Source organism: Callorhinchus milii, unplaced genomic scaffold, assembly GCF_018977255.1.
Source record: "Callorhinchus milii isolate IMCB2004 unplaced genomic scaffold, IMCB_Cmil_1.0 Scaffold71, whole genome shotgun sequence".
NCBI classification, from domain to species: Eukaryota; Metazoa; Chordata; class Chondrichthyes; order Chimaeriformes; family Callorhinchidae; genus Callorhinchus; species Callorhinchus milii.
Genome location: NW_024704812.1, coordinates 127143 through 154258, shown reverse-complemented (window position 1 = coordinate 154258; position 27116 = coordinate 127143). Strand labels below are relative to the sequence as shown.

The 27116-nt window shown below is 48.3% G+C and overlaps 1 protein-coding gene across 1 annotated transcript; it reads left to right on the top strand.

The window, feature by feature from the left end:
• The first annotated feature begins 433 nt into the window (after nucleotides 1-433).
• Nucleotides 434-25860, top strand: LOC103174531 (V-set and immunoglobulin domain-containing protein 10-like). Its single transcript, XM_042345656.1, has 10 exons — nucleotides 434-510; nucleotides 1588-1911; nucleotides 3108-3392; nucleotides 20975-21265; nucleotides 21808-22047; nucleotides 22386-22700; nucleotides 23158-23256; nucleotides 23994-24049; nucleotides 24378-24422; nucleotides 25098-25860. The coding sequence occupies exons 1-10, from the start codon at nucleotides 447-449 to the stop codon at nucleotides 25158-25160; spliced, it is 1782 nt and encodes a 593-aa protein (XP_042201590.1). The 5' UTR covers nucleotides 434-446; the 3' UTR covers nucleotides 25161-25860.
• The last annotated feature ends 1256 nt before the right edge of the window (nucleotides 25861-27116 follow it).

The following is a 27116-nucleotide window of genomic DNA, read 5'->3' as shown; positions in this document are numbered from 1 at the left end:
AAGATGTGATAAGGCACCGTATCAAATGCAGGATTATTAAAAGAAAAGTTAACTATTGGGTCATATAGTTTGTGGAACGTTGCTGTGCGCAATTAGCTGCCGCGTATCGCGCACCAAACACACAGTCACTACAATTCACAGTGTATTCTGTGAAGTGCTTTGAGACATCTCAAAAACGTGATAAGGCGCTGCGTCAAACGCAAGGACTATTATTATAATAATATTAAAAATAGTGAGGGCGTAAAGTGTGTCTTACAGGAAGTAAAACTATTCATCTCATAAATTAACATATTAATTCCTGACAAAGTGAAAGTGCACCGGGTGCCATTAGAGCCAGTGTCAGGGTCTCTCCACAGTAACAGTAATGATTAACAGCAGACTCTGCCCTGCGTTCAGGTGACAGCCCATATTTAGTTTGTCTCTGTTTCTCTCTCCCTAACGTGTATATGTGGTGGTTTCCAGCCGCGAGGATGTTGGTGGCTGCTCTGCTCATTCTGGTCACTAATTTGGGTGAGTTACTGGTAACAACATAAGCAAAGGTCCATCTTGTTCATCCCCCACCATCCTGGCAGTCGCTACACATATCGTGTCCCAAACTATATACGTGTGTGTGTGTGTGTGTGTGTCTCTCTGTCTGTGTGTGTGTCTCTGTCTCTCTCTGTGTCTTGGTGTGTGTGAGTCTGTGTGTCTCCTTTCTCTGTGTCTATGTCTGTGTGTCTGTGTGTGTATATACTGTATCCTGAGATATTATTTTCTTGCAGAAATCTATCCAATTTGATCTTGAAATAAATGACATTTTCTGCTTCCGCCGTCTGTCTCCTTCGGGATCCCGTTTCCCACTCTCTCACTGAGGCGGTGTTTCCACAGAATTGTTCTGAATTGTGGAGTCCTGTAGCTCAGTGGTTGGAGCACTCGCCTCGAAAGTGAGAGTCCTGGGTTTGATTCCCGGGCGGCACAGGGCGAGAGGTTGGGCAAGTTTCCTTACTCCACACACACGCGCCTCTATTTACCGAACAATAAGTACGAACCACTTGTTGGTCGGTTGGCGGATCGCTTCTCTGGGGATAATAATTCCTTCAAAATAAAAAAATTGGTCACTCAATCCACAGCTCTGTGTGGGTCGCTATTGTGTACAATTGGCTGAAAGGGTTCACCCACAAAATATACAATAATTCACTTTACAGTACACCCCGTGAAGCGCTTTCAGACGTCTCAAAGACGTGATAAGACGTGATCAAATGCAAGGACTATTAATATAATATTAATAATTATTCATTTATACAGTGTGCACTGTAGTGCCCACGAACAGTCATGATTTGAGTCATCAATTTATTATTTCTTTGAAGGAATTGTTATCCCGAAAAAGCCTCTAATCGGTTAACAACCGGGTTCCTACTTACTGCGATGAAAACAGAGGTGTGTGTGTGAAGTAAGGAAACTGCCCAACATTTCGCCCTTCCGCCCGGGGATCAAACCCGGGTCCTCTCGCTTGTGAGGCGAGTGCTCGAACCATTGAGCTACAGGATTATTATTAATATTATTATTACAGTGTGATTGATTGACTGTTGTGTGTGTTATGTGTTACAGAGCAGGTGGGAGCTTTCAGTCTGACCGTCACTGAGAGTCACATAGAAGCCACAGCCGGACAATCTGTGTACTTCCTGGTAATGCCCAGTGAACAGGGAAGTTTTACTATAACATGGACAGTCAACACCAGCTCCACAATCGCATCAGCACAGGGAACAGCAGTGAAGTACTTTGGAGACTACCAGGGTCGGGCTGAGCTTTACCCCAACAATGCCACTCTACGTCTGGACACAGTGACTCCGGCTGATTCCGGTTCGTACTCAGTGATTGTGTTTGAATTAAGCCACGGAACAGCCACAGCAGCTTTACAACTGCGTGTTCACAGTGAGTAAACAACAACAACTTGCATTTACACCACATCCCTCACGTGGGGTAGCGTCCGGGAGCGCTTAACAGGGGCAGAATCTGACCCCGAGCCGGTGGGAGAGGGAGGGGGGAGGTGACGGTAAACACAATCAAAAAGGAAGGTCATTAAATAGAATTTGGAGGTGGGGAACGAGAGGGTGAGACGGAGGGATTGCGGGAGAGAGTGACAGAGTTTTGGGGCGTAGCACCTGAAGGTCCATCTACCAATGGAGGGCGAGGTTGATGGGGGTACGGAATTTAGTGCTTGTGATCGGAAGCCCTGTGGAGTCCTGTAGGGTATTAGTTAGAGCAGGAAGGTCAACTGGCGGCCCGTGGGCCACATCCGGCCCCCCGGACCGATTTCATTTCATTCATTCAGCTCATTGTGGTCCAAGAGGCGGTACGTGGGCTGTCAGCTGCCCGTTGGTGATTTTGTGCGGCTGGCGGCCATTTGCAATGTTCCAACTTCCTCTCCCCCACCCCTCCCTCCCTCCCTGGTGAATGTCCTCACAGGGCAGTGGCAGGAGCCGGCGTTTGGGAGAATCCAGCGAGCAGAGCCCTTACTGCAGTCTGTCAGGAAGGCAAATGAGTCTCTTACCAACTGTGTCCTTGGGCTCCTACCACTGCTGATTGGGAGAGAGTGATTGGGAGAGAGAGAGGGGAGAGAGAGAGAGAGGGAGAAGAGAGGGAGGCATGAAAGATAAGGGGGAGAGAGGGGAAGGGAGAGGGGAGAGAGGAGGGGGGGGAGAGAAGGGGGAGGGAGAGGGGGAAATAGAAGGGGGAGAGAGTGGGAAAGAGAGGGCAAGGTCGGGAAGAGTGAGAGGGGAGAGAGGGAATGAGAGAGTGGGGTTGGGGAGTGGGTGGTGGGGAGAGAGGAGGAGAGAGAGAGGAGCAGAGACACACTTGCTCTGCCTTCCTGATAGACTGCAGTAAAGGGCCCATTTCATCTCATTCATTAAGCCAATAAACCTGGACTGTGAGCTCCCAGAGTGTGACTTTAAACCATAAAATTGTGCTACCAAATGAGCCAGACTGAGACCTGAATAAACAGTGAATCATAACAAACAGCGTCAGAAATAAAGTGTAGGGTTCAGCAAAGTGACTCTGAACAGGTTTGTGACAGTGAAGTGAATTGGAACAAGTTTCTGAATGAAATGAAATGCGTTATCTTACAGCTCCGGTGTCCAATGTGAGCATCAGTCTGAGTCCAGACAAGGAGATATTTATCGAGAACAAAGATACAGCGACACTAAGATGTACAGCGATGGGATCGTTCCCCACCTATTCCTGGGCACTGGATGGAAACCCGTTACCTCTAACCCCACGTTACACACTGTCTGCAGATAATAGCACTCTGACAATCAGCCCCGTACACAGGAGCGACAGTGGAGGGTTTATCTGCACGGCCAGTCACCTGGTGGGCAGTGACAGCAGTAAACCAGTGAAGCTGGTGATAACTTGTGAGTATATTTGCTGTTGTGTTAAAACCAGATCAACGTGAGCTGAACAGGACAGTGCAGTTGGCCCACGTATATCCCTACTTGTTCCAGCCTGGCTCAGCTCTCTATAAGTCAGAAGGTTGTGGCCTCACGTTAGTACTTGGAACTCATGTAGTCCAGACTGAAGCGCCAATGCAATGCTGGAATATTCTACATTGGGGTTTGATGCTGTGAATAGAGAAACAAACAGTGGGGTCCTGCAGTGGTTGGAGCCCTCACCTCGCAAGTGAGAGGACTTTGGTTTGATTCTCACCAATCGACTAATAACCGGGTTCCTAATTACTGCTCAGTAAACAGACGGTGTGTTTGGGAGTAGGGAAACTTGGCCGACGTTTTGCTCTATCAATAATATAATAATCCTTGCATTTGATACAGCGCTTTTCACATCTTCTGGACGACTGAAACGCTTCACAGAATATACTGTAAAGTGAATTGACTGTATATGTTATGAGCAAAACGCAGCAGCCAATTGCACACAGCAGCGAACCACAAACAGTCAGAGGTCTGTGATACATGTAAAAAGACTGTTTCTCTCACACTATCATCTGCCATCCATTTATCTATCTATGTCATAGTTTAATGCTTTTTCTTTCAGATGGCCCTGATCCACTCACCTTTATTGTGAGTGGGCAGGTGATATGTGACAGTTTGGTCCCAGGACAGTACTGTGGGAAGGAGGAAGATTTGATGACCCTCAACTGTCAGACAAAATGTTTCCCAGAGTGTAACTACAGGTGGAAACATAACACCACAGTCATTGCCGGCAACACCTCACAGCTGCCTATAGAGAGCCTCACGTTCAACAACAGCGGGGATTACACTTGCAATGTGAAGAATGATTACACCACGATTAGCCGCACGGAGAAGGTTTCAATCCTCGTGTACAGTGAGTTAGTTATCTCAGTCAAAAATGTCATGGTGTAAACAACAACAGTGGCTTTCATATCAGGACGACGTCCCAAGGCACTGGATAGTCAGGGATCCGCACTCGAGGTGGGGGTTGGGATAAGGAGGGGTGGAGGGCGGGTAGGGTTGGAATAGAAGGATGACTGGAGGCATGGCCGGTCGAAGAGGAAGGCCTTGAAATGGGTCTTTAAGGTGGCCTGGACTTGGGTATAGAGAGCACAATTGCCAAGTTTGGAGCCTGGGCAGGACTGGGATGATGGGGGTACAGAGTTTAGTGTGTGATCAGGAGCCACACACATGATACTAAGCTAAGAAAAGTAGTAAACAGTGAGGAGGAGAGTAACAGACTGCAAGAGGACATAGACAGACTGGTAACATGGGCAGACATGATGAAGTTTAATGTGGAGAAGTGCAAAGTGATGTATTTTGGGACGATATACTGTAAAGTGAATTGCCGGTCTATTTTGTGGGCGAAACTCTGCAGCCAATTGCACACAGCAGTGTCCCACAAACAGTCGTGGATTGGGGCAGAGAGGCTGAAGGCCCAACCGCTGATGGTGGGGCAGGTGGGCGGGGGGCATGAAGCAGGCCGGAGCCCGCTGAGCAGAGGGAGCGGAGGTAAGGAGAGAGGAGTGAGGTTGTAGAGGACATTCAAGGTGAGGACCAGGATCTTGAACTGAAGCAGAACAGCTTTGTGTTAAGTAAAGTAAATCCGGATGAAATGAAACACTTTATCTTACAGCTCTGCTGTCCAATGTGAGCATCAGCCTGAGTCCAGACAAGGAGATATTTATCGAGAATAAAGACACAACGACATTGAGGTGTACAACGATGGGATTGTTCCCCACCTATTCCTGGGCACTGGGTGGACACCCGTTACCTGTAACCCCACGTTACACACTGTCTGCAGCTAATAGCACTCTGACAATCAGCCCCGTACACAGGAACGACAGTGGAGGGTTTATCTGCACGGCCAGTAACCCGGTGAACAGTGACAGCAGCAAACCAGTGAAGCTGGTGATAACTTGTGAGTATATTTGCTGTGGTGTTAAAACCAGATCAACGTGAGCTGAACAGGACAGTGCAGTTGGCCCACGTATATCCCTACTTGTTCCAGCCTGGCTCAGCTCTCTATAAGGCAGAAGGTTGTGGGTTCAAGCCTCACGTCAGCACTTGGAACTCATATAGTCCTTCCTCCACTCATAGAAACACACATAGACATGGCTCTGCTGACCTGCAGTAAGTGGGAACCTACTTGTCAGTTGATTGCCGGATCGCTTTCTGGAGGTAATAACCACTCCATAAAATGTCAACCAATTGCACACAGCAGTGTCCCACAAACAGTTGGGGATTCAGGGACCAATTCATGAATATTATTTTTTGAAGGAATTTTTACCCTCGGAAAAGCGATCCATCAGTCGACTAACAACTGGGTCCCCACACACTGCGAGGTAAACAGAGGCGTACGGAGTAAGGAAACTTGCCCAATGTTTTGCCCTATAAATAATATAATAAACCTTTCATTTGATGCCGCGCTCTTTACATCTTTGAGACATCTCAAAATGCTTCACAGAATATATTGTAAAGTGAATTGACTGTATATTTGTGGGTGAAACACAATTGCACACAGCGTCGTCCCAAAACAGCCGTGGATTGAAGTGACCAATTTACTATTAGTTTCTTTCTGGAGGGTTTATTATCAGGCGTGTGGAGTAAGGAAACTTGCCCAAGCATTCGCACCCTGATGGGAATTGAATTCAACTTCACTTACGAGGCAAATGCTCTAACCACTGAGCAACAGGACTCCACTATTGTTATTATCATTAAAGAGCCGCTGTTTGGATGAGACGTTAAACTATCTGCCTGTTCAGGTTAAAGATCCCATCACTATCTGAGTGTCAATCGGCCACTTGACTGTAGAGGGCCCCACAGACAAACCTAATCTCCCCACCAGACTGCAACACACACACTGAGCCCGAGAGGGAGTTTAGGGACCAGGAGCAGGAACCCCGACTCGCTTTAAACTCCATGACCCAAAGTCAGCCTCACGTGACCTGAGCTGCAATAACAGTAAAGATAATAACAATAATAATGATCATAGTCATGATCATCAGAATAATAATCATTCTTGCACTTGATATATCGCCTTATCAAGCGAGAGGACCTGGGTTTGATTCCCGCGCAGGTCAGGACGAAAGCTTAGGCAGGTACATTACTCCACCCAACACTCGCCGCCACCCCCACCCCCCCACACACATACACCCCACTGTTTAGCAGCGCCAATGTCTTGGGACGTCCTCCCGACGTTAAGGACGCCTATAAATGTAATATTATTGTTGTTGTATTTTGTTGTTTACCTAACAGTAAGTGGAACCCTTGTTAGTCGATTGCCGGATCACTTTTCCGAATGTATTAACCCCTCCAAAAAAAACACCTCCTCACGTCTCAAATCACTTCACAGAATATACTGTAAAGTGAATTGACTGTATATTTTATGGATGAAACACAACAACAACAACAGGATTACATTTGTACAGCGCCTTTCACATCGGGAGGAGTCCCAAAGCACTGGACAGTGACAGCATTTCAGACCCGAGCTGGTGTCGGGGGGGAGAAGGGAGGGGCGGGGAAGGGGGATGGCCGATGGCATGGTCGAAGAGGAGGGTCTTGAGGCGTGACTTGAAGGAGGCTAAGGAGGGCGTGAAGCGGAATGACTGGGGGATAGGATTACAGAGGTTGGGGGCAGAGTGGCTGAAGGCTCTCCCGCCAATGGTGGGGTGGGTGGGTCGGGGGACGGCAGCCAATTGCGCACAGGAGGGACCCACAAACAGTCGGAGGTCTGTGATACATGTAAAAAGGCTGTTTCTCTCACACTATCATCTGCCACCCATTTATCTATCTATGTCATCACTTAATGTTTTTCTTTCAGATGGCCCTGATCCACCCACAGTATATATGAGTGGGCAAGTGATATGTGACAGTTTGGTCCCAGGACAGTACTGTGGGAAGGAGGGAGATTTAGTGACGCTCAACTGTCAGACGAAATGTTTCCCAGAGTGTAACTACAGGTGGACACATAACACCACAGTCATTGCCGGCAACACCTCACAGCTGCCTATAGAGAGCCTCACGTTCAACAACAGCGGGGATTACACTTGCAATGTGAAGAATGATTACACCACGATTAGCCACACGGAGAAGGTTTCAATCCTCGTGTACAGTGAGTTAGATCTCAGTCAAAATTGGCACTGTGTAAACAATACATGACATTTACACAGTGGTTTTCACGTCAGGAGGATGTCTCAAGGCGCTGGACAGTCAGGGACCCACATCTGAGCTGGGGTTGCTATCAGGAGGGTTGGAGGGCAGGGAGATGGGTGTAGGAGGGTGACCGAAGGCACGGTCTGTCGAAGAGGAGGATCTTGAGATAGGTTTTGAAGGAGGTGAGGGAGGCGTGGCAGAGGGATTGTGGGAGTTTCAGAGGGTGGGGGCAGAGAGGCTTAAGGGGATGGGCGGGCGGGGAACATGGAGCAGGCCGGAGCCCGCTAAGCAGAGGGAGCGGACCGGTTGGTCAGGATTAGGAGGTCACAGAGGTAGGAAGGGAGGAGTGAGGCCATGGAGGGCTTTAAAGCTGAGCACCAGGATCTTGAACTGTATCCTCTGAGGGATGGGGAGCCAGTGGAGCCGGGCGAGGGTGGGGACAACTCAAGGTGAGCCAATAACTGGACTGTTTGTCTTTGCCTTGTTCAAGGGGCTCCCACACAGCAGATCACATGCGGAGCAGCAGATAAAGGAACAGCATTGGTGTTGATGTGCTCCTGGGCTGGTGGGTGCCAGACACTGTCCTTCAGCTGAAGGTCGGACAGACGATTGTCAATGCGACAAACGAGGGGAATGTCACCATCACAAAGGATCAGCTCAGCTCCCGAGAGATCTTCACATGTGTTGGACGCCATGTTGTCTCTGACAGTCAATGCTCTATAGTTATTGGTGAGGACTTGAGGGCTGAACAACAACAACGATGACAAATTACACTTGTATAGCGCCTTTCACGTCGCAAAGACTTTCCAGGACGCTGCACAGTCAGGGTTTTTGGACCTGAGCTGGGAGTTGGGGTCAGGAGGGTGGAGGACAGGGGGGGTGGTGGTGGTTGGGGGTGGGAGGGTGGCTGAATGTGCGGTTGGTCGAAGAGGAAGGTCTTTAGATGGGATTTAAGATGTCTCGATGGCGTGATAAGGCGCTGTATCAAACGGGAGGATTATTATTATTCCTATTGACTGTTGGGGTGACTGTGTTGCTGTTTTGCTGAACACTGTCTGTGCTGTTACACAGATAAACCCCAGAGAGCGTCAGGGTCTGAGCCTCAGGTGGAAGTGGGGAAGGAGGCAGATGTGACCTTAGACGTGTCACTGACAGACACAGTGCGGGTGTCAGACCCTGGCCTGCTGCCTGCACACTTTACATGGTCGAAGGAAGACAACTCCATCACTGGCTCTGACGGCAAGTTCAACATCACCTCAGGACCAACCTTCTCTAAACTGCTCATCAGTGAATTCCAGGCAACCGATCAGGGCACATATCAATGCCATGTCACTAACGCAATGGGAGAGAACTTCTTCCAATTTGACGTGACTTTGAAAGGCGGAGTAAGTTATGATATGTTGACACACACACACACACACACACACTTACACAGTCACAGACACACACAAACTCACAGACAGACATACACACCCCACCGCAGACACACACCCACAGACACACACACATACAGACACACACACACAGACACACATAGACACACATACACACACAGACGCGTACCTCTGTTTATCAGCAGTAGGTAGGAACCCGCTGTTAGTCAATTGACGGTTCACTTCCGGAGGTCATCATAATCCTCCAAAAGAACAAAAATTGGTCAATCAATCCACGACTGTTTGTGGGACACTGCTGTGTGCAATTGGCTGCCGTGTTCCACCCACAAATACACAGTTACTACACTTTACAACGACGTGATAAGGCACTGTATCAAATGCGAGGATTGATATGATTTACATGAGGTCTGTGCTGTGGTCTCTGTGTTACGAGAGTATAATCTAATAGAGAGACAGTGAAGTGTTTCTCTCCGCAGTGAATGTGCCCTGATAGTGGGGACAATAGTGGGGGCTGTGGCTGTGGTGGTCATTGCAACACTCGCTGTGGTGTACGTTTACAGGAAACGTAAGGAAGGTGAGGCCGTATATACACAGGAAAACCTTTCACCTTCATGTTCTGTTGTTTATATACCAGTCCAGACCCCCCTCAGCCACTCACCCTCTCACTGTCCTCTCTCTCTGTCAGTCTCTACCCCTCCGTCTCTCTCTATCTGTCTCTAGCCCCTCCGTCTCACTCTCTTTCACTATCAGTCTCTCCCACTTTGTCTCTCTCTCTCTATCAGCCTCTCCCCCTCCATTTCACCCTCTCTTTTCTATCAGTCTCTCCCCCTTCTCTCTATCACCCTCCATCACTCTCAGTCTCTCCCTCTCCATTTCACCCACTCTTTTCTATCAGTTTCTACCCCTCTCTCTCTATCAACCTCCATCTCACTCTCTGTCAGTCTCTATCCATCCATCTCCCCCTCTCGCTATCAATCACTCCTCCTTTGTCTTTCTCTCTTTCTGTCAGGCTCTACCCCTATCTCTCTCTCTGTCAGTCCCTCCCTCTCCGTTTCTCTCCAGGTTCACCGGTTCAGCACCAAACTCTTGTTTATTTTCAAGATTTTCTACGATTTCAAGATACTCTCACCCGTTTCAAACCCTTTCATGCCTGGCACCTCCCTACCTCTCTGACCTGCTCACCCCCACCCCACACCGGCCTCCTATTTGTCCCTCGTTCCCTCCATCCCACCATCAGAGGCTGTGCCTTTGAATAAACAAGTTGTTGTTTATTTTCCAGCCAAAACACAGCAAGAGACAGAGGGTGAACCATACTACGAGACCATGATGTCAGAGTAAGTCCTGTGCAGTCCTGTAGCTCAGTGGTTAGAGCCCTCGCCTCTCAAGCGAGAGGATCCGGTTTTGTTTCCCGGACAGGGCAAAACCTTAGGCAATTGGCTCCCCTTTGATACGACTCAAAGACGTGATAAGCACTGTATCAAATGCAACAATTATTATTATGAAACCACACAGTCACTACTCTTTACCGTGTATCCTGTGAAGCACTTTGAGATGTTATAAGACGTGATAAGGCACTGTATGAAATGCAATGGTTATTATTATTTACTGCTAACGACATTGCTAATGAATAGCTAAACTGTGTTTGGTTATATTTTAGGCTTCCTCTGCCAATGTCTCCCAGAAGGATTCAGGCCCTTACATGGTGAGAAACAAATGGCTGACACGGACAGTGTGTCAGCCCGGCTCAGTCTCTTGCTGTCCCAACTCTGTCCTTTACGACCCTAAACTGTCCTTCATCCCCTCATCCATGCCATGACCTGATATGCCTTCCCCACCTCCGCCATATTGCCCGGCTCCGCCACTGTCTCTCACCGCAGGCCACCGAGGCCCTCATCCATGTGTTCACCACAAACAGGCTTGACTTTGCCCCTCCCTGCTTGTCGGCCTCCCCAACGCTCCCTGTGCAAACTGCAGATCATCCAGAACTAACTCTGCAGCTCCCATACCCCCTAACAACCTGTCCGCTCTCTCTGCTCAGCGGGCTCCGGCCTGCTTCACATCCCCCGCCTCACCTGCCCCACCATCGGTTGGCCTTCAGTTACTCTGCCCCACCCTCTGGAACTCCATCCCACAGTCCCTCCATCCCACCCCATCACTCCCTCACCTCCTTCAAGGCCTGTCACAAGACTTTCCTTTTCAACCTGGTCGCCTTCCTAACCCCTCCCTCGCCACCATCCACCCCGTCCTGATCCCAACCCACAGCTCAGATCCAAATCCCTGACTGTCCAGGTCCTTGGGACGTCCTCCTGATGTGAAAGGTTCAGTGTAAAATGTTGTTGTTAGTAATGGTCTGTCCCGATCTGCATTGTGTTTCAGGACCTTGGAAAGCACCAAAAAAGATATTTATCACAATTTACGTCGTAATGGCACCAGAAGTAGATAGCTGTGACAACGTAGATCGATTTCAAGATCCTTTCAATCATCTACAAATCTCTTCAGGCTCTGGCACCTCCCTACCTCTCTCTCCAACCTGCTGACTCCCCAACCCACTACACGCTGCCTCCTCTCGGCTGCCTCCGGCCTCCTGCGTGTCCCTCGTGCCCTCTGATCCATCATGGGGGTCGTATTGTCAGACTTTGTGGAGTTCTCTCCCCGATCACTCCGCCTTTCCCCCTTAACTCCCCTCTCCTATCCTTCTCCCTCTTTTAGATCAAGACTGAAAATCTTTCTCTTTGACCATGCTCACGGTCACCTTCTGCCTGTCTCTCCCCTCCAACTGGCTCTGCGTCAGGCTCCACCACTCCGAGACGCTACCCTCATAAAGGCGCTGTGTAAATACAAGTTGTTGTTGTTGTGACTTATCGGCTCACTGAGAAGTTAATGTTATTTACCAGGAGTTCAGTATCAGGGTGAAACGTAGGGCAGTTTCCTTACTCTACACACACACACACAGACACATACGCAGACACAGACTCACACACACACACATACTCACAGAAACGCACACACACAACATACACACACAGACATGCACACACAGACATACACACACGCGTTTGCCTCTGTTTACCAAGCAGTAAGTAGGACCTCGCTTGTTAGTCAACAGCCAAGTAATTGCACAGAGGTGCCCCCCAAACAGTTGCGGATTGAAGTGACCAATTTATCTTTTTTGCAAGAATTACTATTATTACTATTATTATTAGTGAGAGACCTGAGTTCGATTCCTGGCCGGGCGAGGCCTTGGACAAGTTTCCTTACCCCACACCCTGATAATAATCCCTCAAAAAAACAATAATAAATTGGTCATTCCAATCCACGACTGTTTGTGGGACACTGCTGTGTACAATTGGCTGCTGTGTTTCACCGACAAATGTAGTCAATTCACTATTCTGTGAAGCGCTTCGAGACGTCTAGAAGACGTGAAAAGCGTATATCAAATGCAAGGATTATTATTATTATTATTATTGTTGTTATTACCATTATTATCCCAGTCAGCTGGTACAGGACAAGGTACAGGAATCTGAGGCCACGAGCCAGCTTTATGAGTGAGCTAATCTTACAATGGCTTTCACTTCCACATGAAATTAGTGCTTCAAACCAACTGAAACCTTTGAGCTGTACAGCGATTAACTCCAGACATTCCTAACTCACAGATCACTGAGCTCCGGGTGGTTAACTGTCAGGGGTTTTATCGTTGGAGGTCCTGCAGCTCAGTGGTTACAGCACTCGCCTCACAGCGAGAGGACCTTTGTTTGATTCCTGGGCGGGTCGGGGCATAATGTCCTTATTTCACACGCACACGCCTCTGTTTACACTGCAGTAAGTAAGAAATACGGTTGTAGTCGACTGGTGGATTACTTTTCTGGGGTAATAATCCTTACAAAAAATAATATATTGGCTACTTCGATCCACAATGTTTGTAGGACACTGCTGTGCGCAATTGTCTGCCGCGTTTCGCCACAAATATACAGTCAATTCACTTTACAGTGTATTCTGTGAAGAGCTCTGAGATCTCGAAGACGTGATAAGGCGCTATATCAAATGCAAGATTATTATTATTGGTTGTAGAATCACAGAATCTTACAACACAGGGGGAGGCCATTCAGCCCATCGTGTCTGTGCCGGTTCTTTGAAAGAGCTGCCCAATGAGTCCCACTCCCCCGCTCCTACCCCGTATCTCTGCATAGTTTTCCTTTTCAAGTCCCTGTCCAATTCCCTTTTTGAAAGCTACTATGGAATCTGATTTCATGAGCCTTTCCGACAGTACGTTTTCAGATCGTAATAAATCGCTGCGTAAATGTCCCCTCGTCTCCCTCTGATTCTTTTCCCAATTATATTAAATCTATGTTCTCCCGTTACTGACCCACACACCAGTGGAACAGTTTCTCCCTATTTACTCTATCAAAACCCCTCATCATTTTGAACACCTATATTAGATCTCCCCTATCCTCCTCTTGCTCTAAGGAGAACAATCTCAGCTTCTCTCGTCTCTCCACATTTCTCTCTTGTTATCTTCTTCTGGTAATAAAATTCCTTTGGTTTGACCGCAATAATTCCATCTTGTGTCAGATGGTAAGGAGTGTGGTGGGGTGCACACTATCCCTGAACAGTCACTACACAGTCTCTGAACACACAGTCACTACACTTTACAGTAGCATATCCTGCTGAGCTCTTTGAGCCGCTTCCAATTAAATGATAATTGGCTGCTGTATTTCGGCTACAAAATACAGTCACTCCACTCTACAATGTGTTCTATGAATGAGATGTCTCGACGACGTGATAAGGCGCGATATCAAATGGAATGATTATTATATTCACGTCAGGAGGACATCCCAAAGTGCTGGACAGTCAGAGGTTTATACCCAGGTTGGCGGTTGGGATCAGGAAGGGTAGAGGACGGGAGAGTGAGGTAGGACAGTGACCAAAGATGTGATGGTCGACGAGGAAGGTCTTGAAACTGGCCTTGAAGGAGGCGAGGGAGGGGGCGGAGAGGCTGAAGGCCGACAGCCAATGGTGGGGAGGCGGGTGGGGGATGTGAAGCCGGCCGGAGCCTACTGAGTGGAGAGAATGGACAGGTTGGTAGGGGGTGAGTTAGGAGTTCACAGAGGTGGGGGGGAGTGAGGCCATGGAGTGCTTCGAAGGTGAGGACCAGGAGCTTGAACTGTACTCTCTCAGTGATGGGGAGTCAGTGGAGTCGAACGAAGATGGGGTGATGGGGTAACGAAACATGACCCTGAACACATCCCTAAACAGTCACTGAACACATCACAAAACACACACTAAACTTGTGTCTCAGTGAGTATCTTGTGGAGTCCCTGTAGCTCAGGGGTTAGAGCGCTCGCCTCGCAAGCGAACGGATCTGGGTTCGATTCCCAGGTGTGTCAGGGCAAAACCTTAGGCAAGTTTCCTTACCACACACACACACACACTTTTTACTCACACCTCTGTTTACCAGCAGTCAGTAGGAACCCGGGGGTTAGTCGATTGGGGGATCGATTTCCTGGGGGCAATAATATCTTTTAAAAAATAATAATAATGTGGTCACTCAATCCACAACTGTTTGTTGGGGAGTCGTGCTGTGTGCAATTGGCTGCCATTTCAGCCGCAAAACACACAGTCACTCCACTTTACAGCGTATCCTGTGAAGCGCTTTGAGACGTTTCGAAGATGTGATAAGGTGCTGTATCAGATGGAAGGATTATTCAAAAATTTTTGTAACTAATACGGCACTCAATCCTCTTACTGTTTGTGGAACGTTGCTGTATGGAATTGGCTGCTGCGTTTCTCCCACAAAACACAGTCACTACATTTCTCAGTGTATCCTGTGAAGCACTTTGAGAAGTCTCGAAAACGTGATAAGGCGCTGTGTCAAACGTAAGGACTATTATTATAATAATATTTAAAAATAGTGAGGGCGTAAATGGTGTCTTACAGGAAGTAAATCTATTTATCTCATAAATTAACATATTAATTCCTGACAAAGTGAAAGTGCACCGGGTGCCATTAGAGCCAGTGTCAGGGTCTCTCTACAGTAACAATAATGATTAACAGCAGACTCTGCCCTGTGTTCAGGTGACAGCCCATATTCAGTTTGTCTCTGTCTCTCTCCCTAACGTGTTATATGTGGTGGTTTCCAGCCGCGAGGATGTTGGTGGCTGCTCTGCTCATTCTGGTCACTAATTGGGTGAGTTACTGGTAACAACATAAGCAAAGGTCCATCTCGTTCATCCCCACCGTCCTGGCAGTCGTTCACATGTCGTGTCCCAAACTATATACTGTGTGTGTCTCCCACTGTGTGTGTGTATATATATATCTCTGTCTGGATGTGTGTGTCTGTCTCACAGTATGTCTCTGTCTGTGTGTGTGTGTGTGATTATCTGGGGGTGTCTGTCTCTCGGTATGTTTCTCTATCTATCCGCGTGTATCTATGTCTTTCTGTATGTGTCTCTCTGTGTGTCTCTGTGTATGTGTCGCTCTCTGTGTGTGTCTGTGTTTCTGTCTCTCAGTGTGTGTGTCTGTGTCTCTGTTTGTGAGTGTGTGTGTGTTTCTCTCAGTTTGTGAGTGTGTGTGTGTCTCTGTGTCCGCGTGTGTATGAGTGTGTGTGTGTGTCTCTCTATATGCATTTGTGAGTGTCTATGTGTGTCTCTGTTTGTCTGTGTATCTCTCTGTTTGTGAGTGTCTGTTTGTGTATCTCTCTGTTTGTGAGTGTCTGTGTGTCGTTGTGTGTCTGTGTCTCCTTCTCTGTGTGTTTGTGGATGTGCCTGTGTGTGTCTCTCTATGTGTGTGAGTGACTCTCTGTGTCTGTGAGTGTGTCTATCTATGAGATATCCTCCCGACGTGAAAGTCGCTACACAAATGGTACCTCTCTCTGCCTCTGTGTGTGTGTCTCTGTCTCGGTGTGTGTATGTGTCTGTCTCCTCTCTCTCTATGTCTTTCTGTGTGTATCTGTGGGTCTATCTACTGTATCCCAAGCTATTATTTTCTAGCAGAAATCTATCTAAATCTATCTTTCATCTTAAACAAATGACATTTTCTGAATTGTGCAGTTCTGTAGTTCAGTGGTAAGAGCGCTCACCTTGTAAGTGAGAGATCTGGGTTCGCTTCCCCTCTGGGGGAAACGTTGGGCAAGTTTCCTTACTTCACACGTACCCACACGCCTCTGTTTATCAGAAGTAAGTAGAAACCTGGTTGTTAGTCGATTGGCGGATTGCTTTTCTGGGGGTAATAATTCCTTCAAAACTTTTGTCCACAAATATAGTCAATTCACCTGACAGTAATTCTGTGAAGCGCTTTGAGACATCTCAAAGACGTGATAAGACGTTAGATCAAATGCAAGGATGAATATTATTATTACATTGTGATATTTGGTGATTGACTGTTGTGTGTTTTTGTATTACAGAGCAGGTGGGAGCTTTCAGTCTGACCGTCACTGAGAGTCAGATAGAAGCCACAGCCGGACAATCTGTGTACTTCCTGGTAATGCCCAGTGAACAGGGAAATTTTAGTATAATATGGAAAGTCAACACCAGCTCCACAATCGCAACAGCACAGGGAACAACAGTGAAAGTACTATGGAGACTACCAGGGTCGGGCTGAGCTTTACCCCAACAATGCCCACCTACGTCTGGACACAGTGACTCCGGGCTGATTCCGGTTCGTACTCAGTTCGTGTATGACTTTATCCTCGGAGCAGCCTCAGCAGATTTACAACTGCGTGTTCACAGTGAGTAAACAACAACAGCGCCCTTCACGCGGAGTGTCCCGGAGCACTTGGCAGGGCCGAGTCTGACCCCGACCCGGGGGGAGAGGGAGAGGGAGCGGTGACTGTAAACACGATCAAACTGGAAGGTCTTTAGGCGCGATTGAAGTGGGAGGGAGGGGCGAGGCGTTGGGATTGAGGGAGAAAGTGACGCAGTGGCTGAAGACACAGCCATTGATGGTGGAGTGGAGGGGACGAGGGACAAATAAGACAAGGATGGAACCAGCCAAGAGGAGCACCGAGAGGTGCAGTGGGGGTGAGCAGGTCGGAGAGTTAGGGCAGTTCCATGGCATGAAGGGATTTGAAAACGAGTGAGATGATCTCAAAATCGATCTGTTTGGTGATACGGAAACAGTGGAGCCTGGCGAGGCGGGGGTGATGGGGTACAGAGTTTAGTGTGTGATAGGGAGCCAGTGGGGCCTGGCGAGGCGGGGTGATGGGGTACAGGGTTTAGTGTGTGATAGGAAAGCCAGGCAAGTGCCAGTGGATCTTGGGAGCAAGAGAGGGGGGGGGGGGGGCGGGAGAGAGAGAGAGGAGGGGAGAGGGAGGGGGAGAGTGAGGAGCAGAGACGTATTTGCTCTGCTCTCCTGACAGACTGCAGTAAAGGCTCTGGTCGCTGGGTCTCCCAACCATCAGCTCCTGCCGCTGACCAGGGAGGGAGGGAGGGAGGGAGTGGAAATGGCCTCAGGTTGGATGTGGCTCGTGGATCTTTGACAAACGGGAATCCGGCCCACGGCAGCCACCCTGCTTCAGAGCATCGGTGAGAGCAGGGTGGGCCAACTGGTGGCCCACGGGCCGCATCCGGCCCCCGGGCCCATTTCATCTCATTCATTAAGCCAATAAACCTGGACTGTGAGCTCCCAGAGTGTGGCTTTAAACCATAAAATTGTGCTACCAAATGAGCCAAACTGAGACCTGAATAAACAGTGAATCATAACAAACAGCGTCAGAAATAAAGTGTAGGGTTCAGCAAAGTGACTCCGAACAGGTTTGTGACAGTGAAGTGAATCTGAACAAGTTTCTGAATGAAATGAAACTCGTTATCTTACAGCCCTGGTGTCCAATGTGAGCATCAGCCTGAGTCCAGACAAGGAGATATTTATCGAGAACGAAGACACAGTGACACTGAGATGTACAGCGATGGGATCGTTCCTCACCTATTCCTGGGCACTGGATGGACACCCGTTACCTGTAACCCCACGTTACACACTGTCTGCAGATAATAGCACTCTGACAATCAGCCCCGTACACAGGAACGACAGTGGAGGGTTTATCTGCACGGCCAGTAACCTGGTGGGCAGTGACAGCAGCAAACCGGTGGCCCTTACCATACAAGGTGAGCTGGACCAATACAAACAAAAGGCAATACTGCAGATGCTGGAAATCTGAAACAAAAACAGACGTCGCTGGGAACACTCAGCAGGTCAGGCGGCATCTATGGAGAGAGGAAACGGGTCAACGTTTCAGGTCCACGACCCTTCGTTCTGACATTCTGATGAAGGGTCGTGGACCCAAAATGTTGACTCACTTTCCTCTCTCCATAGATGCTGCCTGACCGGCTGAGTGTTCCCAGCGACATCTGCTTTTGGACCAATGGAAAAGTGCGTCCTTGTCATGCGGAGCCCACTCCAATATTATATTGTTAATACAATCTACAATATTATATTATTAATACAATCTACAATATTATATTATTAATACAATAATAATACAAGAGTCTCAACGACGGGATAAGGCGCTATATCAAATACGAGTATTGTCATTATTATTATTAGAAACCCGGTACAAATAATAATGTACTTTCCGGCCCACGGGCCTCACTGACGTCACTGTGGGGCGCTCGGCTCAGGACACGCAAATGGGCTTCACTTGGATTCACCGCTGTTGTGATTGTTTGCGTCTGTGTGTGAGTGTGTGTGTCTCTCTCTTTGTGAGTGTGTCTCTGTGTCCGTGTGTGAATGAGTGTGTGTGTGTGTCTCCCTATATGCATTTGTGAGCTATGTGTGTCTCTGTGTGACTGTGTATCTCTGTTTGTGAGTGTCGTTGTGTGTCTGCGTCTCCGTCTGTGTGTTTGTGAATGTCCCTTTGTGTGTCTCTCTATGTGTTTGTGAGTGTCTCTCTGTGTCTGTGAGTGCGTCTCAATCTATGGGATATGCTCCCAACGTGAAAGGCGCTATACAAATGTGTGTGTTGCTCTCCGTGTCTGTGTGTGTGCCTCACTCTGAGTCTCTGAGTGTGTGTGTCTCTCTGTGAGAGTGTGTGTCTCTCTGTGTTTCTGTATGTGCGTCTCTGTGAGCGTATGACTCTCCCTGTGTGTGTGTGTGTGTGTGTGTGTGTCTGTCTCTGTGTTTCTGAGTGTGTGTCTCTCTCTGTGAGTGTGTGACTCTCCCTGTGTGTGTGTGTGTGTGTGAGACTGTCTCTGTGTTTCTGAGTGTGTGTGCCTCTCTCTGTGAGTGTGTGACTCTCCCTGTGTGTGTGTGAGTGTGTATCTCTCTCGCCCACACCGCCCCAAAAAAAAACCCACCCAGTCCTCGGTAAAGAAGCAATTATATTTTTCCCCAACAATGTAACATGTTCACTTTTTATCAATAAAGTGAAAACATGTTCATCAAAATCCCCGATCAACTCCCCGCCATTTTCTGCAAAATGTGTCAAAAATGCCCAAATCGCCCCACAATTTTTACTTTTCTTGGCCCAGATTGTTGTTCGCATAACTACTGGTGTAACAATACTACTAACTACAGAACTGCATACTATGTACGGAGACCTGTAGCTCAGGGGTTAGAGCACTGGCCTCGAAAGTGAGAGGGTTTGATTCCTGGCGTAACGATGGGCAGGTTTCCTACTCCATACGTCTCTGTTTAACAGCAGTCAGTAGGAACCCAGTTGTTAGTCGATTGGTGGATCACTTTTCCGGGGGCAATAATTACTTCAAAAAAATAAAATAATAATAATAATTTGGTCACTCAATCCACAACTGTTTCTGGGGATGTCATTGGGCTCAATTGAAAGCCGCGTTTCACCCACAAGTTACACAGTATATTCTGTGAAGTGCTTTCAGATGTCTCGAAGATGTGATAAGTCGCTGTATCAAATGCAAAGATTATTATTATAACAACAACAGCTTACATTGATATAGCCCCCTCACGCAGGATAGCGTCCCAGAGCACTTGATGTCTGAATTAAGGGGGAAAAATAATAACACTAACAGTGTCGGAAATGCAGTGCAGTGTTAGTAAAGTGAATCAGAACAGCTTTGTGTTAAGCTTTGTGTCTGAATGAAATGAAACGCTTTATCTTACAGCCCTGGTGTCCAATGTGAGCATCAGCCTGAGTCCAGACGGGGAGATGATGATAGAGAATAAGGACACAGTGACACTGAGATGTACAGCGATGGGATCGTTCCCCACCTATTCCTGGGCACTGGGTGGACACCCGTTACCTGTAACCCCACGTTACACACTATCTGCAGATAATAGCACTCTGACAATCAGCCCCGTACACAGGAACGACAGTGGAGGGTTTATCTGCACGGCCAGTAACCTGGTGAGCAGTGACAGCAGCAAACCAGTGAAGCTGGTGATAACTTGTGAGTATATTTGCTGTGGTGTTAAAACCAGATCAACGTGAGCTGAACAGGACAGTGCAGTTGGCCCACGTATATCCCTACTTGTTCCAGCCTGGCTCAGCTCTCTATAAGTCAGAAGGTTGTGGCCTCACGTCAGTACTTGGAACTCATGTAGTCCAGACTGAAGCTCCAATGCAATGCTGGAATATTCTACATTGGGGTTTGATGCTGTGAATAGAGAAACAAACAGTGGGGTCCTGTAGTGGTTGGAGCCCTCACCTCGCAAGTGAGAGGACTTTGGTTTGATTCTCACCAATCGACTAATAACCGGGTTCCTAATTACTGCTCAGTAAACAGAGGGTGTGTTTGGGAGTAGGGAAACTGGGCCGACGTTTTGCTCTGTCAATAATATAATAATCCTTGCATTTGATACAGCGCTTTTCACGTCTTCTGGACGACTGAAACGCTTCACAGAATACACTGTAAAGTGAATTGACTGTATATGTTATGAGCAAAACGCAGCAGCCAATTGCACACAGCAGCGACCCACAAACAGTCAGAGGTCTGTGATACATGTAAAAAGGCTGTTTCTCTCACGCTATCATCTGCCATCCATTTATCTATCTATGCCATAGTTTAATGCTTATTCTTTCAGATGGCCCTGATCCACCCACAGTTGAAGTGATCGGGCTGGAGCTATGTGGCAGCTTGTTCTCAGGCCACTACTGTGGGAAGGAGGGAGATTTAGTGACACTCAACTGTCAGACGAAATGTTTCCCAGAGTGTAACTACAGGTGGACACATAACACCGCGGTCATTGCCGGCAACACCTCACAGCTGCCTATAGAGAGCCTCACGTTCCAAAGCAGCGGGGATTACACTTGCAATGTGGAGAGCGATTACACCACGATTAGCCGCACGGAGAAGGTTTCAATCCTCGTGTACAGTGAGTTAGATCTCAGTCAAAATTGGCACTGTGTAAACAACACATGACATTTACACAGTGGCTTTCACATCAGGAGGATGTCCCAAGGCACTGGACAGTCAGGGACCCACACCTGAGCTGGGGGTTGCTATCAGGAGGGTTGGAGGGTGGGGAGGATGGGTGTAGGAGGGTGAACGAAGGCACAGTCTGTCAAAGAGGAGGATCTTGAGATAAGTTTTGAAGGAGGTGAGGGAGATGTGGCAGAGGGATTGTGGGAGTTTCAGAGGGTGGGGGCAGAGAGACTGAAGGCCCGACCGCTGATGGTGAGGAGGGCCGGGCGGGGGTCATGGAGCAAGGAGGAGCCCAATAAGGGGAGGTTGGTCAGGGGTGAGGAGGTCACAGAGGTAGGGAGGGAGGAGTGAGGCCATGGAGGGCTTTAAAGCTGAGCACCAGGAACTGGAACAGTATCCTCTGAGGGATGGGGAGCCAGTGGAGCCGGGCGAGGGTGGGGACAACTCAAGGTGGAGCCAATAACTGGACTGTTTGTCTTTGCCTTGTTCAAGGGGCTCCCACACAGCAGATCACATGCGGAGCAGCAGATAAAGGAACAGCATTGGTGTTGATGTGCTCCTGGGCTGGTGGGGTGCCAGACACTGTCCTTCAGCTGAAGGTCGGACAGACGATTGTCATTGAGACAAACGAGGGGAATGTCACCATCACAAAGGATCAGCTCAGCTCCCGAGAGATCTTCACATGTGTTGGACGCCATGTTGTCTCTGACAGTCAATGCTCTATAGTCATTGGTGAGGACTTGAGGGCTGAACAACAACAACGATGACAAATTACACTTGTATAGCGCCCTTCACGTCGCAAACACGTCCCGGGACGCTGCACAGTCAGGGTTTTTGGACCTGAGCTGGGAGTTGTGGTCAGGAGGGGTGGAGGGCAGTGGGGTGGGTTTTGGGGTGGGAGGGTGGCTGAAGGTGCGGTTGGTCGAAGAGGAAGGTCTTTAGATGGGATTTAAGATGTCTCGATGGCGTGATAAGGCGATGTATCAAACAGGAGGATTATTATTATTCCTACTGACTGTTGGGGTGACTGTGTTGCTGTTTTGCTGAACGCCGTCTGTGCTGTTACACAGATAAACCCCAGAGAGCGTCAGGGTCTGAGCCTCAGGTGGAAGTGGGGAAGGAGGCAGATGTGACCTTAGACGTGTCACTGACAGACACAGTGCGGGTGTCAGACCCTGGCCTGCTGCCCGCACACTTTACATGGTCGAAGGAAGACAACTCCATCACTGGCTCTGACGGCAAGTTCAACATCACCTCAGGACTAACCTTCTCTAAACTGCTCATCAGTAAATTCCAGGCAACCGATCAGGGCACATATCAATGCCGTGTCACTAACGCAATGGGAGAGAACTTCTTCCAATTTGACGTGACTTTGAAAGGCGGAGGTAAGTTATGATATGTTGACACACACACAGACACACACACAGACACACACACTTACACAGTCACAGACACACACAAACTCACAGACAGACATGTACACCCCACCGCAGACAACAGACACACACACACACATACACACACAGACGCGCACCTCTGTTTATCAGCAGTAGGTAGGAACCCGCTGTTAGTCAATTGACGGTTCACTTTCTGGGGGTCATAATCCCTCCAAAAAAACAAAAAATCTGGTCAATCAATCCACGACTGTTTGTGGGTCACCGCTGTGCGCAATTGGCTGCTGTGTTCCGCCGACAAAATACAGTTACGACACTTTACAACGACGTGATAAGGCGCTGTATCAAATGCGAGGATTGCTATGATTTACATGAGGTCTGTGCTGTGGTCTCTATGTTACGAGAGTATAATCTAATAGAGAGACAGTGAAGGTGTTTCTCTCCGCAGTGAATGTGGCCCTGATAGTGGGGACAATAGTGGGGGCTGTGGCTGTGGTGGTCATTGCAACACTCGCTGTGGTGTACGTTTACAGGAAACGTAAGGAAGGTGAGGCCGTATATACACAGGAAAACCTTTCACCTTCATGTTCTGTAGTTTATATACCAGCCCAGACCCCCCTCAGCCACTCACCCTCTCACTGTCCTCTCCATCTATCAGTCTCTACCCCTTCATCTCACTCTCTTTCACTGTCAGTCTCTCCCCCTTCATCTCTCTCTATCAGTCTCTTCCCCTCTGTCTCACACTCCCTCTGTTAGTCTCTATCCACCTCCGTCACAAACTCAATCAGTCTCTATCTTCTCCGTCTCACTCTTCCTCCATCAGTCTTGACCCATCATCTTTCTCTCTCTCTCTATCAGTCTCTCCCACTCCATTTCACCATCTCCTCTCTATCACCCTCCATCTCACTCTCTATCAGTCTCTATCCATCCATCTCCACCTCTCTCTTTCAATCGCTCCCTCTTTGTCTTTCTGTCAGGCTCTAACCCTATCTCTCACTGCCAATCTCTCTCTTTCTCTCTCTCTCTCTCTCTATCAGTCCCTCCCTCTCCATTTCTCTCCAAGTTAACCGGTTCAGCAAATGTACAAACTTGTAGATTTTCAAGATTTTCTACGATTTCAAGATCCTCTCACTCGTTTTCAAACCCCTTCATGCCCTGGCACCTCCCTACCTCTCCGACCTGCTCACCCCCACCCCACACCGGCCTCCTATTTGTCCCTCGTTCCCTCCATCCCACCATCAGAGGCTGTGCCTTTGAATAAACAAGTTGTTGTTTATTTTCCAGCCAAAACACAGCAAGAGACAGAGGGTGAACCACACTACGAGACCATTGATGTCAGAGTAAGTCCTGTGCAGTCCTGTAGCTCAGTGGTTAGAGTCCTCGCCTCTCAAGCGAGAGGATCCGGTTTTGTTTCCCGGACAGGGCAAAACCTTAGGCAATTGGCTCCTCTTTGATACGACTCAAAGACGTGATAAGGCACTGTATCAAATGCAACGATTATTATTATTATGAAACCACACAGTCACTACTCTTTACCGTGTATCCTGTGAAGCGCTTTGAGATGTTATGAAGACGTGATAAGGCACTGTATGAAATGCAATGGTTATTATTATTTACTGCTAACGACATTGCTAATGAATAGCTAAACTGTGTTTGGTTATATTTTAGGCTTCCTCTGCCAATGTCTCCCAGAAGGATTCAGGCCCTTACATGGTGAGGAAACAAATGGCTGACACGGACAGTGTGTCAGCCCGGCTCAGTCTCTTGCTGTCCCACCTCTGTCCTTTACGACCCTAAACTGTCCTTCATCCCCTCATCCGTGCCATGACCTGCTATGCCATCCCCACCTCCGCCATATTGCCCGGCTCCGCCACTGTCTCTCACCACAGGCCACCGAGGCCCTCATCCATGTGTTCACCACAAACAGGCTTGACTTTGCCCACTCCCTGCTTGTCGGCCTCCCCAACGCCTCCCTCTACAAACTGCAGATCATCCAGAACTAACTCTGCAGCTCCCCATACCCCCTAACAACCTGTCCGCTCTCTCTGCTCAGCGGGCTCCGGCCTGCTTCACATCCCCCGCCTCACCTGCCCCACCATCGGTTGGGCCTTCAGTTACTCTGCCCCACCCTCTGGAACTCCATCCCACAGTACCTCCATCCCACCCCATCACTCCCTCACCTCCTTCAAGGCCTGTCACAAGACTTTCCTCCTCAACCTGGTCACCTTCCTAACGCCTACATCGCCACTATCCACCCCGTCCTGATCCCAACCCACAGCTCAGATCCAAATCCCTGACTGTCCAGGTCCTTGGGACGTCCTCCTGATGTGAAAGGTTCAGTGTAAAATGTTGTTGGTAATGGTCTGTCCGATCTGCATTGTGTTTCAGGACCTTGGAAAGCACCAAAAAGATATTTATCACAATTTACGTCGTAATGGCACCAGGAAGTAGATAGCTGTGACAACGTAGATCGATTTCAAGATCCTTTCAATCATCTACAAATCTCTTCAGGCTCTGGCACCTCCCTACCTCTCTCTCCGACCTGCTGACCCCCCCAACCCACTACCCACTGCCTCCTCTCGGCTGCCTCCGGCCTCCTGCGTGTCCCTCGTGCCCTCTGATCCATCATGGGGGGTCGTATTGTCAGACTTTGGAGTTCTCTCCCCCGATCTCTCCGCCTTTCCACCTTTCCTCCCCTCTCCTATCCTCGTCCCTCTTTCTCACGACTGAACATCTTTCTCTTTGACCATGCTCACGGTCACCTACTCCCTGTCTCTCCCTGACTCTGCGTCAGGCTCCACCACTCCGAGACGCTACCCTCGTAAAGGGCGCTGTGTAAATACAAGTTGTTATTGTTGTTGTTGTTGTTGTGACTTATCGGCTCACTGAGAAGTTAATGTTATTTACCAGGAGTTCAGTATTCAGGGTGAAACGTTGGGCAAGTTTCCTTACTCCACACACACAGACACATACGCAGACACAGACTCACACACACACACATACTCACAGAAACGCACACACACAGACATACACACACAAACAGACATGCACACACAGACACACACACGCGCGCGCGCCTCTGTTTACCAAGCAGAAAGTAATCTCGCTTGTTAGTCAACAGCCAATTAATTGCACAGAGGTGTCCCACAAACAGTTGTGGATTGAAGTGACCAATTTATCTTTTTTGCAAGAATTACTATTATTATTATCACTATTATTATTAGTGAGAGACCTGAGTTTGATTCCCGGCCGGGCGAGGCCTTGGGTAAGTTTCCTTACTCCACACCCTGATAATAATCCCTCAAAAAAAACAATAATAAATTGGTCATTTCAATCCACGACTGTTTGTGGGACACTGCTGTGCGTAATTGGCCTCCGCATTTCGCCCACAAATTTATGCAATCAATTCACAATTCTGTGAAGCGTATGGAGTCGTCAAGAAGATGTGAAAAGCGCTATATCAAATGCAAGGATTATTATTATTATTATTATTACCATTATTATCCCAGCCAGCTGCAGGCAAGGTACAGGAATCTGAGGCCACGAGCCAGCTTTATGAGTGAGCTAATCTTACAATGGCTTTCACTTCCACATGAAATCACTGCTTCAAACCAACTGAAACCTTTGAGCTGTACAGCGATTAACTCCAGACATTCCTAACTCACAGGTCACTGAGCTCCGGGTGGTTTACCTGTCAGGGGTTTTATCGTTGGAGTCCTGCAGCTCAGTGGTTACAGCACTCGCCTCACAAGCGAGAGGACCTTTGTTCGATTCCTGGGCGGGTCGGGGCATAATGTCCTTATTTCACACGCACACGCCTCTGTTTACACTGCAGTAAGTAAGAATACGGTTGTTAGTCGACTGGTGGATTACTTTTCTGCGGGTAATAATCCTTACAAAAAAATAATATATTGGCTGCTTCGATCCACGACTGTTTGTGGGACACTGCTGTGCGCAATTGTCTGCCGCGTTTCGCCCACAAATATACAGTCAATTCACTTTACAGTGTACTCTGTGAAGAGCTCTGAGATCTCGACGTGTTAAGGCGCTATATCAAATGGAATTATGGAATCACAGAATCTTACAGCACAGGCGGAGGCCATTCAGCCCATCGTGTCTGTGCCGGTTCTTTGAAAGAGCTGCCCAATCAGTCCCACTCCCCCGCTCCTACCCCGTATCTCTGCATATTTTTCCTTTTCAAGTCCCTGTCCAATTCCCTTTTGAAAGCTACTATGGAATCTGATTTCATGAGCCTTTCCGACAGTACGTTTCAGATCGTAATAAATCGCTGCGTAAATGTCCCCTCGTCTCCCCTCTGGTTCTTTTCCCAATTATATTAAATCTATGTTCTCCCGTTACTGACCCACACACCAGTGGAAACAGTTTCTCCCTATTTACTCTATCAAA